This window comes from Aythya fuligula, chromosome Z (assembly GCF_009819795.1).
Source record: "Aythya fuligula isolate bAytFul2 chromosome Z, bAytFul2.pri, whole genome shotgun sequence".
Classification (NCBI taxonomy): Eukaryota; Metazoa; Chordata; class Aves; order Anseriformes; family Anatidae; genus Aythya; species Aythya fuligula.
This window is the reverse complement of record NC_045593.1, coordinates 22,621,371-22,642,670: the sequence shown is the minus strand read 5'-3', so window position 1 is coordinate 22,642,670 and position 21,300 is coordinate 22,621,371. Positions and strand designations below refer to the sequence as shown.

The 21,300-nt window shown below is 36.2% G+C and overlaps 1 protein-coding gene across 1 annotated transcript in view; it reads right to left on the bottom strand.

Annotated features, from left to right (window-relative positions):
* CWC27 (CWC27 spliceosome associated cyclophilin) overlaps positions 1-21,300 on the bottom strand; it is a 125,917-nt gene that overhangs the window by 91,280 nt on the left and 13,337 nt on the right. The window contains exon 10 of the mRNA XM_032205612.1: positions 15,383-15,558. Coding sequence (XP_032061503.1) covers positions 15,383-15,558 — 176 coding nt within the window. The remainder of the gene's footprint in view (positions 1-15,382; positions 15,559-21,300) is intronic.

Genomic DNA, 21,300 nt, shown 5'->3' with positions numbered 1-21,300 from the left:
ATTGATCTCAAATAAGACTCCTGCATCTACAGAAATATACAAAAAAATCAAGCTGCAGAAAATTATGCAACCTACCACTCATGTCTAGCAAGTACTCTCCAGAGAAGAAACTGAGGGGAATAAAAACACCCAAACTCCAAATTCCTTACCAAAACATGATCTCATGAGCAAAGATATATTCACAAAAAGAAAATAAAGCTTAAAACTGTCGACACCTTATTATGAAAATATTACAGACTAATTTTGTATAAAAATTGAGTAACATTTTTTTTTATGAGAGCTTTTGCAGAAGTAGCATATATTTAACAATATGTTTGTGAAAATTCATCAACCATTAGTAAGATATTAAGAACACACAGGCTGAAATTGCAGCTGCTACCCTCTACCATAAAAACTGGGCTGTTTATGGAAGAAACGGTAGTACACATTCATTGCTTTAACTTCCATAGAATCTGTTATATAATTTTGAATTAAAGCACAGCCATAGCCTTCTCATTCTGGAAATTCATGACTGTGAGGAAACAACACATTTATCACTGAATAAATCATAAAGAACAACTGAAAACCTTTTTCAAGTATGGATTTGTGAACTTCACTGCAGATTTAGGCCAGGAATGCTAACCTATTAAACACAGTCCACAATGATCTCCCCAGCAATACCTGAAAGTGTTAAAGAAAGGACGAAGACTACAAGAACAGTGTAATGCTCACTGTTTGGTTTGCTTTTTTTCCCTTTCATTCCTTTTTTTTTTTTTTTTTTTTTTTTTAATACTAACAATGGTGTTTAGATTCCTAATAGTAAAAATGCATATTTATATTTAAAAAGCTTCTGTTTGGAAAAGTGAGGGTCAATTTAGGATATTCTGATCTTCCGTTCTAAAAAAAATCAGCTTTTTTTTTTTTTTGTGTTTAAATATAAGGATCAAGTTTACTCCTAAGCTAGAATACTACATGCCTTCAACTTAATTGTAAGTTAGATTGGTAGAGATATTGAAGGAAGATTTATGAAGAATCATTTAACCTGAAGTAGCATTCCGGAAATCAAATCTCTACAATTCATGCAATATCCACCAGAAGTATGCAGGCACCAATGCAACTAACTATTGATAATTAATATAAATTTATCTGTGGAAAAAAAAAAAAAAAACACAAAAAAACAACATGAAAATGTCCTTTCAAAATATGAAAAACATAAAAATAAGGTAGACTGCTGGTACTTTTTGTAGATATAAATGCATTCACAAATATTATACATACCTTTGTACAGAAATTGTTGTACTTAGAACTGACACCATTTAACTTAAAATTGTCAAAGTGACTTAGAATAGCTGATGTATAACCCCTGTTTCAATATTAAAAGTTTTCTTCAATTGGAGTAAATATTCTGTGGTAGATTTCAACTACAATTTAACAACAGACTGCCAGCTGCAATCCCCCTTCCCCCCCTCCAAAAAAAAAAAAAGTAATGTAAATTCCTGTGAGGAACAGCCGACAAAGAAAATTGAAAATGAAATATTTACAAAGGAAAGTAGAATATAAGTGATATTCAGTAGGCCCAACTGTTAAAGCAAAGTGATACTGGACTGAAAGCTGAGTAGAAGCCTAACAACAAAAGGGAAAGGAGTAAAAATTTTTTTGATTATAATTCAGCTAGTGGCAAAGAATCAAAAAGTGATGTTGCTGAACATACGCAGCCATAAAAGAAATACTCTCCTTTCCAGGTGTCTTGTTTTGGAAAACCTATCTATATACCCGTGGAAGATGAATGCAGAAAAGGGAATAAGTGCTTTCAGCAATGGATAACAAAGATAAAAGATGTACAAGAAAAAGGTGATTGCCCTGCACTTCATTGCTTCCAATGAAAGAAAGCTGAGCTCCCCTGTTGACACAAGTGAAGAAAAAACAGAACTTTGAAAGAAGTTTACAACTGAATAACTCTGTTGATTTACACAGTAATTTATATCAAGCTCGTCTCTAAAGTAACACTGTAATCCAGTTTTAAATGCTCTTTATGCTTTGATTTGTAGAGAAAATTGTCTTAAAAAGGCAACAATTTCCTAAGATTCTCCATCCCACCCCACCTCCCCAAAAAAGGGAAAATTTATTATCCCACCTGACAACAAGTGACAAATGGACTTGCGTAAAACTCAGATATGTACACAAAAAATGATCTGTGTGTTAAGCATTATAAAACAGGATGCAGAAGCATATCAAACGTGCCAGTTTATCAACACGGTGTAGTAGCTACAATGGGCAGGTGGGAGGACCTGTGATACGGTAAACAGTTTAGTAGCAGTTACTGTTACTGTCTGAAAGGTTCCCGAATAAAATCTGCCCAACTCACAGAGGTGATAATTTTATTTTGTTTTGCTATTAGCAAACTACTAACTACTATTAACTGTTATGTAAGGTTAACTATTACTCTAAAAAATGTAACAACCATTTAGCCATAAAATGAGTTTCACTTCTTTTTATTTATGCAACATCACTAAATACAGATTCCAAAACCAGAATCTGATAACCAAGGTTCTAAAGTATATTAAAAAAATCTACTACCTATTTTGCCTCCTAGTGAGGCATGTAAAATAGTAAAAGTATTCAATTATAACATGACTTGACTCTCTAGAGACAAACAGCAGATGTGAAGAATCGAGAAAACCTTTTAACATACTATAGTCATCCTTCACTGCAGTATAACTTTAAGATGTACTGATCATATTTACCAAAAAATGTATTCTGTATTAGAAACAAAACCCTCAAAATGTCTCTTCCCATGCTTCTCAACTCTGTTGAGACAAAGAAAGGAAATGGAGCATGAACATTTAGCAATTAAAAAGTACATAGCTATACCACTGTTAAATCCCTCTTGTTATGTTACAAAAAAAAAAAAAAAAAGAAAGAAAAAAAAAGTCACATGTTCAGCTAAACAATTGAGAGCACTCCAGTGCTTTGAAATGATATCTTGCCCACGATATAGTGCTAACAATTCACTGTATAATAAGGATTACACATTCTCACCTTCCATCATGCTAACTGCATTTTCACGGGTCATCTACGCATCCTTTTTTCCAGGTGACTAGACAAACGCACACACAAACTTCACCTAAAAATACACTGACTCCTGCCAAGTAGCAGCAGGATGAAATATACCACAGTAACAATCCAGTCTTTGTCCCAGGCTAACACTATACCTATTAACACGCTTTGATGCTTAGCCAAGAAAAATCTCAGTGCTGGGATTCTGGGTTTTGTGCCCAAACAATCTGGGTTTGTGTTTAATATAGTATAGACAGCTTTAAAGTTACTGCCAATCATTAACTCTACAAAGAGCATGTCTGGGATTATTTTTTTGTTTAAAATGAATGTTATTACGGTAAAGAATACAGAAAAATCTATATTATTCTGAAAATAATAAATGAATAATGCTATCCTTAGCATTAAGTGTATGGTCTTACTCAGAAAAATAAAGTATTTCTAAAACCAATTATGAAGTAACCTTTCTCTCCTGTATGTCAATCATACATTACTGAAATACTGAATTTCTTCAACAAAACATAAAAATGCAAATGAAAAGGAACACACCAGATTCTTAAACTTACAGAAACCTTAAGGACTGATTTTTATCAAAGGAGAAGAAGATCATTCCTTCAATTACATAGTGATAGGACAAGGAATAATGACTTTAAACTATGAAAGGGTAGATTTACATTAGATGTAAGGAAGAAATTCTTTACTATTAGGGCAGTGAGGCACTGGCACAGGTTGCCCACAGAAGCTGTGAATGCCCCATCCCTGGAAGTCCTTGGGGCTTTGGGCAACTTTGTCTGGTGGGAGGTGTCCCTGCCCAGGGCCGGGGGATTGGAATGCGTCCTTTAAGGTCCCTTTCCTTTCAACCCAAAGAAGAGACTTTTCTGAAGTAATTAAAAAGAGGATCTCATCAGCAAAAAAGTAATTGATCAGTGGTTTTAAATAGAATGGATACGATTTAAACATGGCAAATAAAGTATGTGGTAAGGATGATATAAAGAAAGCAACAAAGCAAGTAGCATTTGAAGTTCTAATCTCAACAAGATGCAGTCTCTGATTCTTTCTTAATACTGATGCCAATATATTTATACAGTGAGCCTTGGGTATAAGGTCATGAACGCTTTCTAGAGCATTAGAACTTGCTTAAAAGTCTCTCAACTTTGATAGCTGACTTCTGGCCCTGCCTCTGTAGCTGACTTTTCTGATGTTTCACCAGAACTGAATCAGAGACTGTATTACAAGGAACTCCTTAAGTAACTGTAATGCTCTAATTGAGGAAAAAATGACAAGAACAAGTGGCCCAGGGGACAGGAAAGGAAGGCAATAATCTCTTGAGACAGCCTTAGGAAAAAGAAAAGTTACTGAGTCCCAAGGGTAAGGATTTGATCTGTCACTTTACCCAAAATATTCTTCCCTCTCCTTTATCCTTCATACCACATGATGATTGTCAAATTCCAGTCCAAAGGAATTTCAGTGGTTCTCAGGCTTATTTGTATGAACTTTTACTTACATGAGTATTTTCACCAGTACAATTTGAGTCACATAAGCATTTGCAGAACTGAGTAATTTCCGTATGACTGTGGATAAATGGCTATTTAGAAATTACCAATTTCAATCTATATTTCATGGCTACATATATTTCAACCTACATTGAATTTATCTGCCATGGTAAGCCACACAAGCCATACCAATCACACACTAATGTGGATGTGTATCAAAACAAACATCAGGCATGTAGACAACAAACATCAGACAAGCATGACTGTAAGGTATTACGTGGCCTGCAGGTGAATCTGTGTAGGGTATCAATACAAAATTAGGATGGTGGTAGGACACAAGATTCAGAAACCATTTCCCCTTCTTTCAGACAATCCTGAAAATACATGTATATAGGATTAAACTTTTTTTCTCCTCTAAATTCCGAAGAGAATTTTTGTGCATATGTTTTGCTAACTTAACATTACCCATAGCCAAGATCAAACAATGAATCATAAAAATATCTATCTTGCCTTTTCCAGGTATCTAACTTATAAAAACACCTTGACAAACAGATACCAAAACACTCTGCAGTTTATATATTACAAATACTAGTTATGTGAAAGTTTCTATGTTTGTATTTTTCAAGAGGCAGAAGCTTAAAACAGCCACTACATTAATCAGACACTCTCAACCATGGAACTGGAAAAGAACTGCACTGATTTAAAAGAATACATGGAAATACATTTCCCTTTCAGATTCTTTCATGAAAGTCATAATAACATAATAACACCAACACCACCCTTACTATCTTGTTAGGCTAGACACCAAATTTCTGTCAATATGTGTCTATCCTTCTTTGCAATGCCACGGTGGGGAAGCAAAAAAGAAGTCTTCCCTTTTATAGCAGGTAGTTCCACCTCACACATCTGCTTACTATAGCTGTGGTAATGTTCTCTCAGGTAACACAGGCTTACAGAATTCAGGATTCAAAACATTTCCACCTGCAAAGCCACAGTAGGCATGCATAAATCAGAACCAGTACAATACATTTTCAGTGTAAACTAGGTTTACACTGAATGGCCTGTTTTTCATAGGCCATTATTTTAAGTCATTTCTGACATAAAGTCTAAATTCTCCAAAGGTAGAGGTCCCACCCAAAGCATGTCACAATTATGAGCTTGAGCTGAATCTGAGATTGTGTGGCAAGGACTGTATGTACATGTATCTACATTTATGAAGCAAAACAGGAAAATACATTGATTTTGACATGTGGCAGCAGCTTTTTGTAATATTCTGCTGTGAAGCCACTTAATGGAGTAACTTACCTCACATATAATAAAAATATGTGTAGATACTATAAACATAGCATAGAAGTTATAATCTCCTATGTCCTTGCTGGATCTCCCACAGCCAAGTTCACTTGCTTGAATTAGTTCCTTCTAACGGATTTATATGACAAACAGCAAAATCTGCTGTATTTAAGGCAAATGACTAACCTAATGAAATTCTGTCAGGACACAGGTTAATCAAGATACACAACAACAGGGAAACTGAAATACCACCATACTGGTTTGTATTTCTGAAAGTGGAATCTTTACCAATGTAAAGCTGAAAACAACAAAAACAAAAACCAACAACAAAACTAAACAACAACAAAGCACCAAAAGCCTAAAACCACACAGCTTTACATCACTGTTGATTTTCCAAGTAGAAGATTCATCAGCATGCTTCATTTACGTGGTGCTTTGCATCAAAGTACTGCATCTCCAAAGAGCTTTTGAAATAACATCTCACACCAAGAGTGAAAGAACAGAACATAGGAATCCAAATATATCAACTACTGATGAACAAATAGCAGAACACTCAGTACACTTCCAAGTTTTTTAGTATAATAAAAGTCTCTAAAGTTTAGGATTTAAGACAAACACTAATATTTTCCACTTGAGCAAGACTACTACTAGTAAGGAGGATTTGGTACTTCCATGATACTTTGAAGTTCAGCACTGCAGTGAAGTTCAACTTGAAGTTCAATTTCTGCACTTTTCCAGAAATATCAGTTAGAATTTTATAGATTATTAAATAGGAGTTACACTCTACTCAACAAATAGTATGACACAGTTCTGAAGAGCAAAATTCCCTTGGGTAGTCCATAAATTCCCTTGGGTAGTCCGTAAATTCTGTTTTCAAGATGATAAATCTGTGACATTTTCTGTCACCGTATTATGGTACAAGTCAACATTAAAGGAGGTGAGACTGTAGTAGACAAAACATAACATCTTTGATGTCTAACAGAAAAAATCATAAATGGTTCTCCCATAACACTTTTCTTCACTTTTCTGTTCTGTTATGTTCTCTTGCAAACCACATGAGCTTGTGGATGTAAGGATGGCCTCTCAGTATACAGAACTCTAGCAGGTGGAGCTCTGGGAATTTGCTAGTAAACTCTGGGTAAGTACCCAGAAAAATTAAAAAAAAATAAATTGTTTCCTGATTATATACTATACCTTACATGAGAACTTGGAGAGCAGGGTAAGGAATGCTGGATTTCACACAGTGGAAGTTTTATGTTTACCATAGTTTTGCAAAGGTACAGCACACAATACATCTTAATACAAGGATGCATAGAAGAGCAAATTATTAGTATTCAGAAGAAAAGTTACATATATTTTTGTCATAAAATATAAATATACATGTCTTTTACCCCCAAAAGCACGTTATAGCTCTCCTATTTTGTTATATAGTTCTCCTATTTCTCCTAACTGTCCTATTTGAAACACAAGCTACACAAAATACAATGAATTCAAATGAAAATCATTAAAACTCTACAGTTGTCATCTTATTGCAGCATATTACACAAAATATATATATTTGTCGTATTTGTTATGTAATCATCATTACCCAGTCAATTTTCAAACCAATACAATGCATTTTAAATATAGTCCTCTTTATCTAGCAAAGATATAGTCTAATTACATGCACCATTTACTATATTGGAAAAAGGACTATGTACGTGATTATTTTTTTTTTTCATAAAATTAGAATTTCATAAAATTAGAATTTCTCAATTTAATCTGTTAAGAGTTTAAGGTAGTTTTGGACATTTCTTTTAGGGTGGAGCAGAAAATAATTCACTGCAAAAACTTATAAAAACAAACTGGTTTGTGAGTTTATGACTCTTGATTGCTCCTAGTCAAAATAAATGAACATGCACACAGATGGAGCATAATAATCACAAAGTGAACGTCGTCTTTTAAGTATGTAATTAATGACTTTGAATAAAATAAAAATATTTATGACTAAACTTCCACTGTTGGATGAAAAACAAGTATTATTAACACTTGTAAGTATGTAGAAACTCAAAACATTGAAGAACATGGAATTAAATTTAAAATACAGCCACCACAGTAACAAAGACCTGAAGGCACAATAATGTATGAAAAAATGCAAGAACACAAGATACTCTGCAAACATCAAGGCAAGCTCATGCAATAATCTTTTCAGTAGTACAGCAATCTAGCAACGGATTTTAATCTCAGTTTGTTCCAACAATGATAATATTTTTTTTTTCTTTAAAACCTATCAGATGTTTTCCATTATTCTAAAATCTGTCACTTTATGTCTTAGGTACAGAAGACCTTTGGACCCAAAGTTAGGAGGTCATGATAAAAAGGCAATAGGTTTTATCTGTATCATAACCAGCTGTAGCTATACCTATTAGTTCCATTATGTATCCAAAAATGAAATGAAAACTAATAATTTTACATATGCTCAGCTCACTGTTTAAACAAATTTTATGTCAATTTTATTGGCACTTTTTTGTTTGACTGGTAGCGGATTAAATACACAAAACGTACTCTTCTTGAATCAAGCTATAGTAAAATAATCCAACAAAAACTTTCCCACAGGAAAAGCATACTCATCAAAACTAAAAAGGTTTCAGAGGAGCATTAAGTCAGAACAGTTACGCTATCAGATACCTTCTTAGTAGAATTCATTGTGAGTTCCTGACTAGTTGCTAACCCTAGCTAATTTTAGAGTCAATCCAAATAACCCCTCTTGATTACATGAAATCAGGAAAACTTGCTTCCCAGTACCTTCAAAAAAAAAAAACAAAAATGAAACAAAACAAAACTATTTAAAAAGTCAGCAATAAAAAATAGGATGGAAGAACATCTTTATTGATTAAGAATTAGGTTACAGACTTATTGTTTAAAATAGCTGCCAATAGTTCCAAATGACTGGAATGTATCTATTCACTCCAGGGAATTCCATACCAAATCCACAGCTACTGAATCACACAAACTCTCACAGGATGGCAAATTATCCTATCACGATTGCCTGTTAATCTGTACTTGTTAACATAGACTAAAACAAAAGCCTACAACAACTAATTGCTAAAGTCAAGGAAGCAGGAACAAAATGTGAAACAAGTTCTTGAAGAACAGTGACTGAAAACAGTCTGGAAACCCTAGCAACTTAAAAAAATCTGAGTGGAATACTGGTACGAAGGGCTGATGTGATCATTGTATGAATAAACAGGGAGCAGAAGTGAGAAAATGTTGTAGCTCTCTACATACAGCACCAGTGCCACTAACAAGATTACTGATCAAAGCTCTTTAAAGAATGTTGAAAAATTGGAGAAAGAACAGAAAGGCCACAAAATGATCTGAAGACTGGCTGAAGAAAGCTGAAGTAGCTGAAGAAACAGAAAACATGGCACACTGTAGCGAACTTCAGAAAAAACACACAGAAAAAAAAAAAATAAAAAATGCACTGGTTGCAAGCTGAACACAGGCAAGTTAAAATTAAAAAAACGTATAAAATACTCTTAGGGGTAAGGTGTCTGGAACAGATTGCACTGTCCAACCAAATATGGGCCAAACTATACTATCAGTATCTACAAACTACGTCTGAATGCCTTCCTGTTCAGCTGTAGCCAAACAGTGAGCTCAATACAGGGGTAACTGGCAGTAAATTGCAGCGCAGGATAAGTGTTTTATCTAATGGTCGCCCTTGGCTTAGAATGCTATTAACAGAATACCTGAATTTACTGAATGAAAATAACAGCAGTTTGTTAAGTACAGTGAGGTTTGAAGTCAATTGCTAAAAAAGTTTGTACTCCAGAACTCAACAGCCATTCCTATTAATGTATATATTATACTTCCCAGTATCAAACTGAAAAGCAAAGAGACAAACTGTATTGTTGGATAAGGCCTGGTCGTAACAGTGATATCTGTTTTAAGAAAATGCTAGCAGTACATAATATTAGCTATTATTTAATAGTTAATATATTGGAAATTGTAATTACTGTGAAGACAGAACAGTTCTATATGGAAACAGATAAACCTCACTGTCTAAAGTGTGTTTTTCTCCTTCACATGCCCAGAAACAGTTTCCAAGTGAATCTGCCTTATGTTTTACCCAAGGGCCAAGATGAGGTTGACCAGATCATTATTGCTATTTTTTCTTTTTGGAAAACGGGCACAGTATCTTAACATCCTCCAGTCAGAGGATTTTCACAATGTTTCAAAGATTACAGACAGCAGCCTCACAGTGACATCATCTGGCTGTTGCAGCAGCCTCAAATGCATCCTAAGTCCCATAGACTTGTTTGGGTTGAGATTTCTCACTAATTCCTGACTCAATCCTCTACCACTATTAGCAGTTCCTCCCATTTTGAAACCTTCCTGTAGACACGTAACCTTGGAAGACCTTGTTGGCATCAAGTAATCTCAGTCATTCCTGTGTGCACTGTTACTAATTCAGAAGGAGGTCTATATTTTTCTGTGTTTAATCTTTCATGTAGTGGTATAAATTCTTCCAGTTGCCCTTTAATTTCCTTACCAATTTCAGCTTTAGCTGAGCTTTGGTTTTTGTAAAATCATCACTGCATGCATTGACAACTTTCCTCTATCTCCGTATTCCTCATTTGTAGATTGTCCTCACTTCCACCTCCAGTATAGATCCATTTTGTACTGGGTATCAGTCACGACTTCCCTCTTGACTCATGCCAGTACAAAAAGTTTAGCTGCTCTCTTGACCGATCAGCTTGCTCCCCACTGCCCCCCACCCTGCTGCCCCGGTACTAGGACAGACCATAGCTGTATTTGAAGATCTGTCAGTTCTCTTGAGTTCAGTGGCCCTTCAGAATTGCCTCTCACAGGATATAATCTATCAGTTCCACAAAAAATAAATAAATAAATAAATAAAAGATCTCTTATGTTCAAGCTCCAAACTCTGCCTTCCTCCCTTCATTCAGGAACCACTGGTTATGATGGAGACAGAGAGATGAAGGAACATTACAGTCTTACTAAATATCTTACTAAAACATCTTCTTTATCAAAACATTACTAAAATACGGACAGTTGAAGTCTTGCAAAACAGTCTGATTTTTTTGGAAAGCTAGAATTGCAGAAGCTCATTTCTAAGGATGCATCCATCAATAAATTTGTTTTCTGGGGGAAAATATTAAATAAATGTATTTAAAGGACTATATTAGACCACAACATTCAGAGAGGAAAAAAAACCTACTCACTTTACCCCAGAATCTGTGAACAAAATTGTTCATAAAACGGTCTTCAATGCGTTACAAACATAACTGCACATACAACTGACCAAGATCATAAAAGACAATCTGCATAACTGCAAATGAAGTTTCTTGTACTTCAGCTCATATCTTTTATAAGGGTAAAGAACCACAGACAAACCTATTTTGAAGTCTGTATTCCAAAAGCATTTGCAGCGAGTTCATACTCAATGTTTAAATATTGCACACTCAGTGCATCAATGTTTATTCAGATGCTAATAAAATGTTATGATGTGTTAACTATATTCTACATTGCTTTTAAACAACTTGTACTGAGTGGTCTGAAATAGACTTAGTATGAATTTGAGCATGTTTGCCTGCTATTTTTATTACTGCTATGCCTAGACATCAAGATGAAGATAGGGATGTCAGTCGTTTGACCAAGTACAGTTACCTATAAACAAACTAGCTATTTCATCCTGGTGTTGCAACAAATGGAAAAACAAAAAACAAAACAAACAAACAAAAAACACAAGTCAGAGGAATTATACTTCTAAAAGTGTTCTAGAGTTTTATGTTACAATGAATCAAGTAATTTCTTACCTACATGCACAGTAGACATCTAAAGTTTCATGAGATTATTTTAATTTTACCTACGATGATATTAATTTTACCTAGCAATATGTATTCTATTTACAAGAAAAAATAAGGAATGTGATAGTAACTATATTGCTACTCCTTTGACATATATGTAGATACTGATTTTATGACGATGGCTTATAAACCAAAAGAAAATGAAATTACTTAGCTCAACTGCACTTTATAGGATTATCAGGAGAAAAATACACAAGAGAAAATACAAACATTTGAATTTAAGTGATTCAGCTATTGAAGAAGTCAGCATTCTTTTCTCATTTTAGCTATTCCACACAATTACTTTACATTGCTATTTAATAGCACATCTGTGATAGGGATGCAGCTGAAATTACACTCTGTTAGTACACTGTGTGTCTTGCAAACAAAAAGCAGAAAGAGTTTTTAAAAGCTAGTAACCAGAAATGTGTAGCCTGTGAGCTCCACCTACAGGATGAAAACAAATGTAAAACTGTATTTTTAACTACCAAACTAAGGACCATTTAATTTGAAGCATTCAGCTGAACTGCTCAAGCCACTAACGTTTTAAATTTAAATTTTAAATTTTAAACATTTAAAAAACATTTTAAATTTTTAAATGTTAAATTTTATTCCTATTGCAATGATGGCAGACATTTCTTTTATGTGTATATATTTTCATGTAAACAACCATTCTGTATTTTGAAGTTTAAATTTAATCCATCAATAGAAACAAAAGATCTTTGGAATTTCTCAGCTTGTCAGAATGAGTGGGAAATACTTTTTTCCTTACGTTTCATATCGAATACAAAATTGGAAAGTGTCTTCACATTATTTTTAAAAACATACACAAAAGGTTCAAATGTATACTGAAATTACTAAAATTAACTTCACCATCTGAGCACTCCAAGAACAATTGCATTTAGAAGAAGCAGTCCTGGATCTCAATACCATGAATTTGAGATTATGACTATTATTTCCATATTATTTCTCTGAAATTGATGTGCAAACTTCTCATTTCACACATAGATTTGTGCTGAAAGAAATGACTGATACAAATGAATACAGATTTGTTGAAAAAGTCATGCATGTTAAAAGACATGACTCTGAAAAAAACATTTTTAGCAGCTCTATTATTTTATTAAAGCATTTAAATATCTGATGAGATGAACAAATCTACAAGATATCACACATTTCTTGGCCCTCTAATATGTTACTAGACATTCCTCTTCAAGTTATGTATGGTAGATCTATTTTTTTTTTTAATATATTCTCACCTAATACATTTCTGTATGCTCTGATCAGCACACACTTGGACTACTGTTGGTGGTGAAGTCCCATGAAAATATTATCAATCACCTTTGGTACGCTTACAAAAAAGGTCACTTTTGTAGAAAATGAAAATAATAAACTTTATCTCATCGTATCAGAATTCAACGTTAATAATGCCTTGTGGATAAACAGCACAATGCCTTTGATTTTCATGCCAGACAACACCAGACTGTGATGTGGAATAAAACAGATTCTAGAACCTGATGTCACTTGTGATACTAAACAGTGTCTCTCTGGGCTATTGCTCCCAGCTGCTAAAAATTCATTCAATAAAACCCTCTTCTGCGTCTTGACAGTTCATTTGGCTATAATACTACTGCAACTGCCCTGAAAGAGTAGAATAAACAGGCAAAACACACTGACCTTCCACAAGCACAGCTAGCTTGCAGAATTCTTACACAAATGTCTCTGAAATATGGTAAAATATAACACAAAAATTCCTAAGAGTATGCTCTAGCTTTGTGTTACACCCTCATACTGTGAACTTGCTACTACAACTTAGGTACATATATAAAACTTACGGTTCTACTAGGCATCCCTGAAAAACAACAAACAGATTGGTCAACATGTTTGATGCATAGGTAGCATGTACGTACAGAGTCCAATCTCTTTTGCTATTCTAAAAATGTTTGGCTTCCATGTACTTGAAGACCCTTTTCCAGAAAAAGCTTTCCATGGAGGATGCCTTAATTTCTCACTCCTTCCTTTCCATTGTACGACACAGCTAACACTGATCTTTATTTATCCAATGGTAACAACACCAGGACTTAGCCTAGGTAATTCTTAATTATTTAACAATTCCCAAGACTGATTTCACAGAATTTATTAAGACATCACTCCACAATTAAGGGCAGTTCATTGACTCTGAGAAGCTTATACTTATTCTGTACGGGGGAATATTATGGATAACACCACAAACGTTGTTAGAGTGTAGCATGAATCAACCACAGAGGCACAGTAATGAAAAACAGGAACTACCTCTTTATGAAATCAGGAACTGCATCAGCACAATGTTTCCACAAGATCTCCGACAGAAAACTGCCCGATATATTCTTGTCTCACATAACAACATATATTCATTTTAACTGACACAAGATAAATATTTATGTAATTTATCACTGGGATTAGGTATCAGTCTCAACTGTTGGACTAATAACTACATTTGGGGATCCAAGTTATCCATCATCCTGCTTGATATCAGTGTATTTCCTGTGGATCACCTGTCTACAGCAGAGATAGTACAATCACCAATTTCCAAAGCAGCCACACAGCACTATTTCAAAGATGGCAGAGAGGAAAAAGAGATGGTTCTGTTCAGAGGCAACTGCTCTGGGAGAGAATTTAACATAGCCACTACACACCCAGAATTCATAATAGGCAAAGTCTGAGTAATTTCATCACACAATTATTTGTGACAACTGTATACAGTTAGAGTACAAATTCTGATTATGTTTTTGGTGCTTCCTCCTCCCACCCTTCAGTAAGTTTCACTGAAAAAGAAAATTTACCCATTGAACTTTTAGACTGCAAAAACTGCAAAAAACTACAAATTGTTCAGTAATTTCTGAGGTCCATATTTATTGAAATACTCAGTAATGGTTCCTAGTAAATTACTATTATGCAAAAATTCCCAAACAAGCTCTGGAAGCAAGATTTCCAAGATACAAGATTTCCAAAAAGGCATGTTAACTCACTGAAAATGGAGTGCTAATCAGTGCAGATGTTCCTGAAAATTAGCATAGTTGTATTACATGACTAGAACCTATGCCATTATGTGATATTGCCACAAAAACATAGTAATTTGACTAGAGATAGTTTAATTATTTGAATATAGTGTTACACTACTAAACATATACATGTTCCAACCCTCTAAGAACAGCCCAACATAGTATTTAAAAACTTCATAAACCCAGTTTTAGTTTTTAACATAGTTACAGTGTTGAAAATCTGCTACATTGTAAAACAACTGCTGCATTAAAGCAGACTTAAACAATGGTAGACTAGGAAGCCTTGACTTTATGTAAGTCCCAATGGTGGATGACCACCATGTATTATCACAGATAGAGGATCTGCAAACTCAAGTATTACAGCTATGTAGAAAGACAAAGTAAAGCATGATAAACACATACAAATACTCTTAATTTATAAGTCACAGAGAAAAATAAAGAGAAAACATCCCAAATAAAGTGCTCAGGTAGTGTAACTGCAATGTAGCTTAACTCCAAGGTTTAAACTGAAAAATTAAACTAAGAAATAAGAAAACAGGCAATTTCATCTTTCACAGTTGAGAGAGGATATTATTTTAATTTAGTGCTAACCTAGCAATGTCGTAACTGTAAAACTGGAATTGAACAGAAAATAAAACTGTAAACAAGCTGGAGAGACAAAAAAAAGTATGATACTTGCCTGCGGCTGGTTGTTTTCTTTTCTGCCTTAGCTTCTTCCTCTTGAACTGGTGGTTTAACAGCTTCATTTGCATCAAGTTTCAATTTTTTTGCAATACGTTCTTTCATTTGAAATCTCTCATTGCTAGCAGCTTCATCTTCTACACTATCAGCATCTTCATCATTTTCTTCTTCCTCCTTTATTGGTTTAAAGTTAGAAAATGTCTCCTTTAGCTTTTGTTTTGTTTTAAATTACAGAATTTTGAATATGGAAACTTCTTACAAAGATAACCCCTTACTAAAACAAACAAGCAAAAAAAACCACCCACCATTTAAAAAAAATGTTTCAAAGCAAAGTTTTAAAACAAGTATCTCCTTATTTGCTTCAGAGGGAACAAAAATGCAAAGCTGTAAAAATAAAAAAATCATACACAAACCACATCTTTATGTAACACTTAAAAAACTAAAATAGTCTAGACTTTAAGCCCTTATAGGTCTGCAGAAAGTCTCACAGCAAGGTGGTATTAGTCTGATTGTTGTTCATGGATTCAAAACTTGATCAAGAAAATACATTAAACACTTCCTTAATCTTCCATTAAAAGAAAACAAAACTCATTAAAGATTCCTGCTAAAAGGCTACTATCCTATCATGAATTTAGACAAGAATGTAGATCCAACAAGGCAGATTGCATTGATGGACAGAGGCCAGTGGGATGAGGTTCAACTTGGCTAAGTGCCAGGTGCTGCACTTAAGCCACAACAACCCCATGCAGCGCTACAGGCTTGGGGCAGAGTGGCTGGAAAGCTGTGCAGAGGAAAAGGACCTGGGGGTGCTGATTGATGCTCACCTGAACATGAGCCGTCAGCGTCCCCAGGTGGCCAAGAAGGCCAGCAGCATCCTGGCTTGTGTCAGGAATAGTGCAGCCAGCAGGAGCAGGGAGGTGATCGTCCCCCTGTACTCGGCTCTGGTGAGGCTGCACCTCAAGTGCTGTGGTCACTTTTAAGCTCCTCGCTACAAAAAGGACATGGAGGCACTGGAGCGTGTCCAGAGAAGGGCTACGAAGCTGGTGAAGGGCCTGGAGCACAAGTCCTGTGGGGAGCAGCTGAGGGCACTGGGGTTGTTTAGTCTGGAGAAGAGGAGGTTCAGGGGAGACCTTATGGCTCTCTACAGCTACCTGAAAGGAAGGCATGGGGAGCTGGGGGTCGGCCTCAATGGGGAATGGCCTCAATGGCACCAGGAGTGGCTCAGGTTGGAAATGAGGAGACATTTCTTTTAAGAAAGAGCAGTCAGGCTTTGGAACGGGTTGCCCAGGGAGGTGGTGGAGTCACCATCCCTGGATTTATTCAAGGAACGTTTGGACTTGGTGGTTAGGGATGTGGTTTAGTGGATCACATTGGTAGTAGAGGGATGGTTGGACCAGATAATCTTGGAGGTCTTTTACAATCTTAATGATTCTATGATTCTGTAAGATAATTGGACTGGCCATCAATGAGGAAATTTACAAATGCCACTTGGATCAAAAGAGTTTGCAAAAACCTATGGAATCAATCATCCACATTTCCTACAGAGGTATTGTGCTTCTAGACCTACCAGATGAAGACAAAGGGGATAAACCACCTCCATTTAAAGACATTTGAGGGGAGAAATAACTAATTCCTATCAACAATTACGAAGAAGCAACTTGACTGAACCGATGCCTCTGCACAGCAAAGCTTCCTTGAAGAAGGAAGCCCACTTCATCCTCCATAGAAGGATGCCAACCCAAAATCTAGATCACACATCTTTTGATGCTTTGCAGCGGTGCTAATTAGCAAGAGAGTGCATAAGATGCTATGTGATTGTCATTTTATCCATACATAGAGAAAGAACAGACTTCGAAATCGTATTCAAGAGAACTGTACTGTAACCAGGATACAGCCAGGATGTCAGCACTGGGAGAAGATATCATCAATCTAAAGAGAACATATTTGCTTTGTGTGCTATTTGTCAGTCACACAAGTATAGCATGATGACCATGGTCATATAGATAGGGAAGGAAAGTGGAGGAAAAAAGGAGTTAAAAAAAAAAACAAACAAACAGAGAAAACAAACAAACTTTCCAAAGCATTTGTTTACTCACTAAGCTATCAGGAAGACAGGATGACAACAGACCTTAATGGCAGGGGGGCAGAATCCAGAAAAGGAACATGACAAGACTTTGTTCAAGGTGTTTAATAGCCACGAACAAAGACAGACTTCTGGTGGAGATCTGGCTAGGAGTTAGGTAAGAACATTCCACTGAAACACAAACAGATGGATAGGAGAACGTCTAGAAAAACAATGAGAACTCTAGACGAATTGCAAGTACTAAGTAGCAATTTAAAATTGTGAGGAAGGTTCCATGGATACCTGTTTAAAACGTAAGACAGAAAATGATTCAACTTGTCCAAGTCAGATGAACCCACCACTTCCAGAACCTTCAATTTTTCTCAACCTGCACAGAATTTTTCACATTTATTTTACAAAAACACTGACAAAATAATAGAAACATAGAATGGTTTAGATTGGAAGGGACCACCAAGTTCCAGCCCCCTGCCATGGGCAGGGACACCTCCCACTACACCAGGTTGCCCAAAGCCCCATCCCGCCTGGCCTTGAGCACTTCCAGGGATGGGGCACCCACAGCTTCTCTGGGCAACCTGTGCCAGGACCTCACCACCATCACTGTGAAGAATTGCCTCCTAATATCTAATCTAAACTTACTCTCTTTTAGTTTAAAGCCATTATGCCTTGTCCTATCACTACACTCCCTGACAAAGAGTCCCTCCTCAGCTCTCCTGTGTGCCCCCTTTAGGTACTGGAACACTGCTATAAGGTCTCCTCAGAGCCATCTCTTCTCCAGGCTGAACAACCCCAACGCCCTCAACCTGTCTTCACAGGACAGCTGTTCCAGGCCTTTGATCATCCTCATGGACCTCCTCTGGACCCACTCTAATAAGTCATATAATATCTTGACTTGGAAGGTATCCAACAAGGATCAGAGTCCAAATCCTGTCTCTTCTTAAAAATGGTGGTCATGTTTCCCCTCTTTCAGTCAGTGGGAACTTCACCAGACTGCCACTTCTCATATATGATGGATAGTGGCTTAGCAATTAAATTCACCAGTTCCCTCAGGACCCATGTGTGTTTCTCATCAGGTCCCATGGACTTGTGCACTTTTTGGTTCCTTAGCTGATCTCAAGCCTGATCTTTTAGAACAAGAGGTTCTTCATCATCCCAGTCCCTGCCTTTGCCTTCTGGGGCCCAGGCTATTTGACTAGGACTCTTGCTGGTGAAGACTGAGGCAAACAAATCATTGAGTACCTCAGCCTTCTCTATATCCCAGGTAGCCAGGTCTCCCATTGCCTTTCAGAGAGGGACCACAATTTCTCTCTTCTTCCTTTTATCACTGATGTACCTATAGAGTCCTTTCCTGTTGCCCCTGACATCTCAGGCCAAATTTAATTCTAATAAGGTTTTATATATGATATAGCTCTCCTCAACTCTTTCCCTCTAGTGGCTCCCTTATTGCCCAGCCTCCTCTTTCAGTCCTTCTATTGTCTCATTAACTACATCTGACTTTATTTAGACTTTTTTCTGACGTCTCATTTCCAACTAATAAATTTAACAGATTTCCAGCCCAGAGCAGTCTACATGACAACTTCAGAGGAAAGTTGCTGTTCAGGTGGATAATGGTGTTCCCTTGGTGACAAAGAAATGATAAACTTCTTGTCCGGAAGCAGAACTAGTGTTTGCTGCTGTTGTTAATTGAGTGGAGTTGCTCCCATTCTTCAGTTTGCTCTGGAAATAAAAACGTAATGGCAGATTTTGTGCCAGAATGACTAGGATTAGATACTAAATCGTATCTAATACGATTTAGCCATTTGAGAAGATTATTGATTTTGGGGGAGTGGAGAGAAGAATATAAATTCTATCTATCCATAGTACTACCTGAAACTTACTGTTCAGTAACCAGCTGGCAAACAGGGAGATAAAAACAAGCTTTTACTGAAAGGACACAAAAGAAAGTCACTGGTAGGGAAAAAAAAATCAGTCTTGTGAACACACTACGTATAATGTTTTTATTAATGACTTAGGCACAAAAAGAGGCTTAAAAGCAGCAATGTGGGATTGTTAATACATAGGATCTGACTCTCAAAGGATGGATGACCTTGAGGACTACAATAATAGAAACAAGATGACATTTGCATGAACAGCAAAGTCTGGAGCTTCAAGAATAACAAGAATTTCTCACATACACTAAGGACTTGTAATTTTGGGGAGGTAAAGAGATCTGGAAGAATTATTTGCTCACAGGATGACTATAAAACTACCAATGTGTTGCAGCCATGTAAAGGAGAAAGTGATCCTGTAACATGTTAACAGAAATAAATCCAAAAGAAATGATAAAGTACTTGTACTACTTTACAAGTCTCATGTAATTGCCTGAAGTGTTAGATTCTAGGTAATATCTTTAAATGAAATAAAATCTAAGGAGAGCATCTGTGGAAAGAAAAAACTTCCTTATTTCCTGCTTGATGTCATTCTTATGAAATAAGTAACAGCATTCAGATTAACTAGGCTAAAAAAATGAAAATTTAAATAAATACACCTATGGTGTCCCTGTTCAATATTCCTCAACCCCAAGCACAGCTCATTTAACAATGAGATATTTGAACATATGAAGAATTATTAATTACATTCATAGAACCCTTCAAATACTTAAATGCTCCTGCACAACAGGAATTACAGAAGATAAGAGTCCAAGAACCTGTACTTCACCTATGCTTTGTAAAAAAAGGCAACAGGAAACAGAATGGAAATCATAAGAATCACAAGTATCTGAATTGCAACACACCCACAAAGGTTAATGAGTCCAACTCCTGGGTCTCCAAAGGACCACAAACTCACATAAAACCAACCACCCAAACAAAAAAAAACAATAACGCAACGACGAAGTATTTTCTTTTTGTTCAGGTGCAAGAATGGGAAAGACTGAATCTTTCCTTCACTTTCACAGTACTTTCACAGTCCTTCACTTTTCACAGTACACCAACTAACAGTTGATAGGTACTGACCTACGCAGTGGACAGATATGAAAAGCCAAGTACTTGCGAGGATTCAATTTAGGGAAGATGGGATTATAATCCCAGTCAAATATTACATCCATGTCTCAACAGCAACTCAAAGTGTTATTCCATCAAAGTGTTATCCCATCACCTACAGCTGTGGGCAAACTCTTACTTCAGCAAGCAATTTTATCCTGCACCATCTATGACAATGTCTTTGAAATTAAAATACTCTCAATTTTTAGTTGCTTGTCCCATTTATTACTACTTGCTTACTTTTTGTAAATTTCCCATCTTTCAGAAGTGACACTTCATCAATATTATTTTTAGTGATATTGAAATTTTGTTTCCGTGAAGAAATATTTCCAACAGGATTTTTATTCATTCATAATTTCTCTTCACAGAATCACAGAATTTCTAGGTTGGAAGAGACCTCAAGATCATCGAGTCCAACCTCTGACTTAACACTAACAAGTCCTCCACTAAACCATATCCCTAAGCTCTACATCTAAATGTCTTTTGAAGACTTCCAGGGTTGGTGACTCCACCACTTCCCTGGGCAGCCTGTTCCAATGCCTAACAACCCTTTCAGTGAAGAAGTTCTTCCTAACATCCAACCTAAAACTCCCCTGGCTCAACTTAAGCCCATTCCCCCTCGTCCTGTCACCAGGCATGTGGGAGAACAGGCCAACCCCCACCTCGCTACAGCCTCCTTTAAGGTATCTGTAGAGAGCAATAAGGTCGCCCCTGAGCCTCCTTTTCTCCAGGCTGAACAAGCCCAGCTCCCTCAGCCGCTCCTCGTAGGACTTGTTCTCCAGGCCCCTCACCAGCTTCGTCGCCCTTCTCTGGACC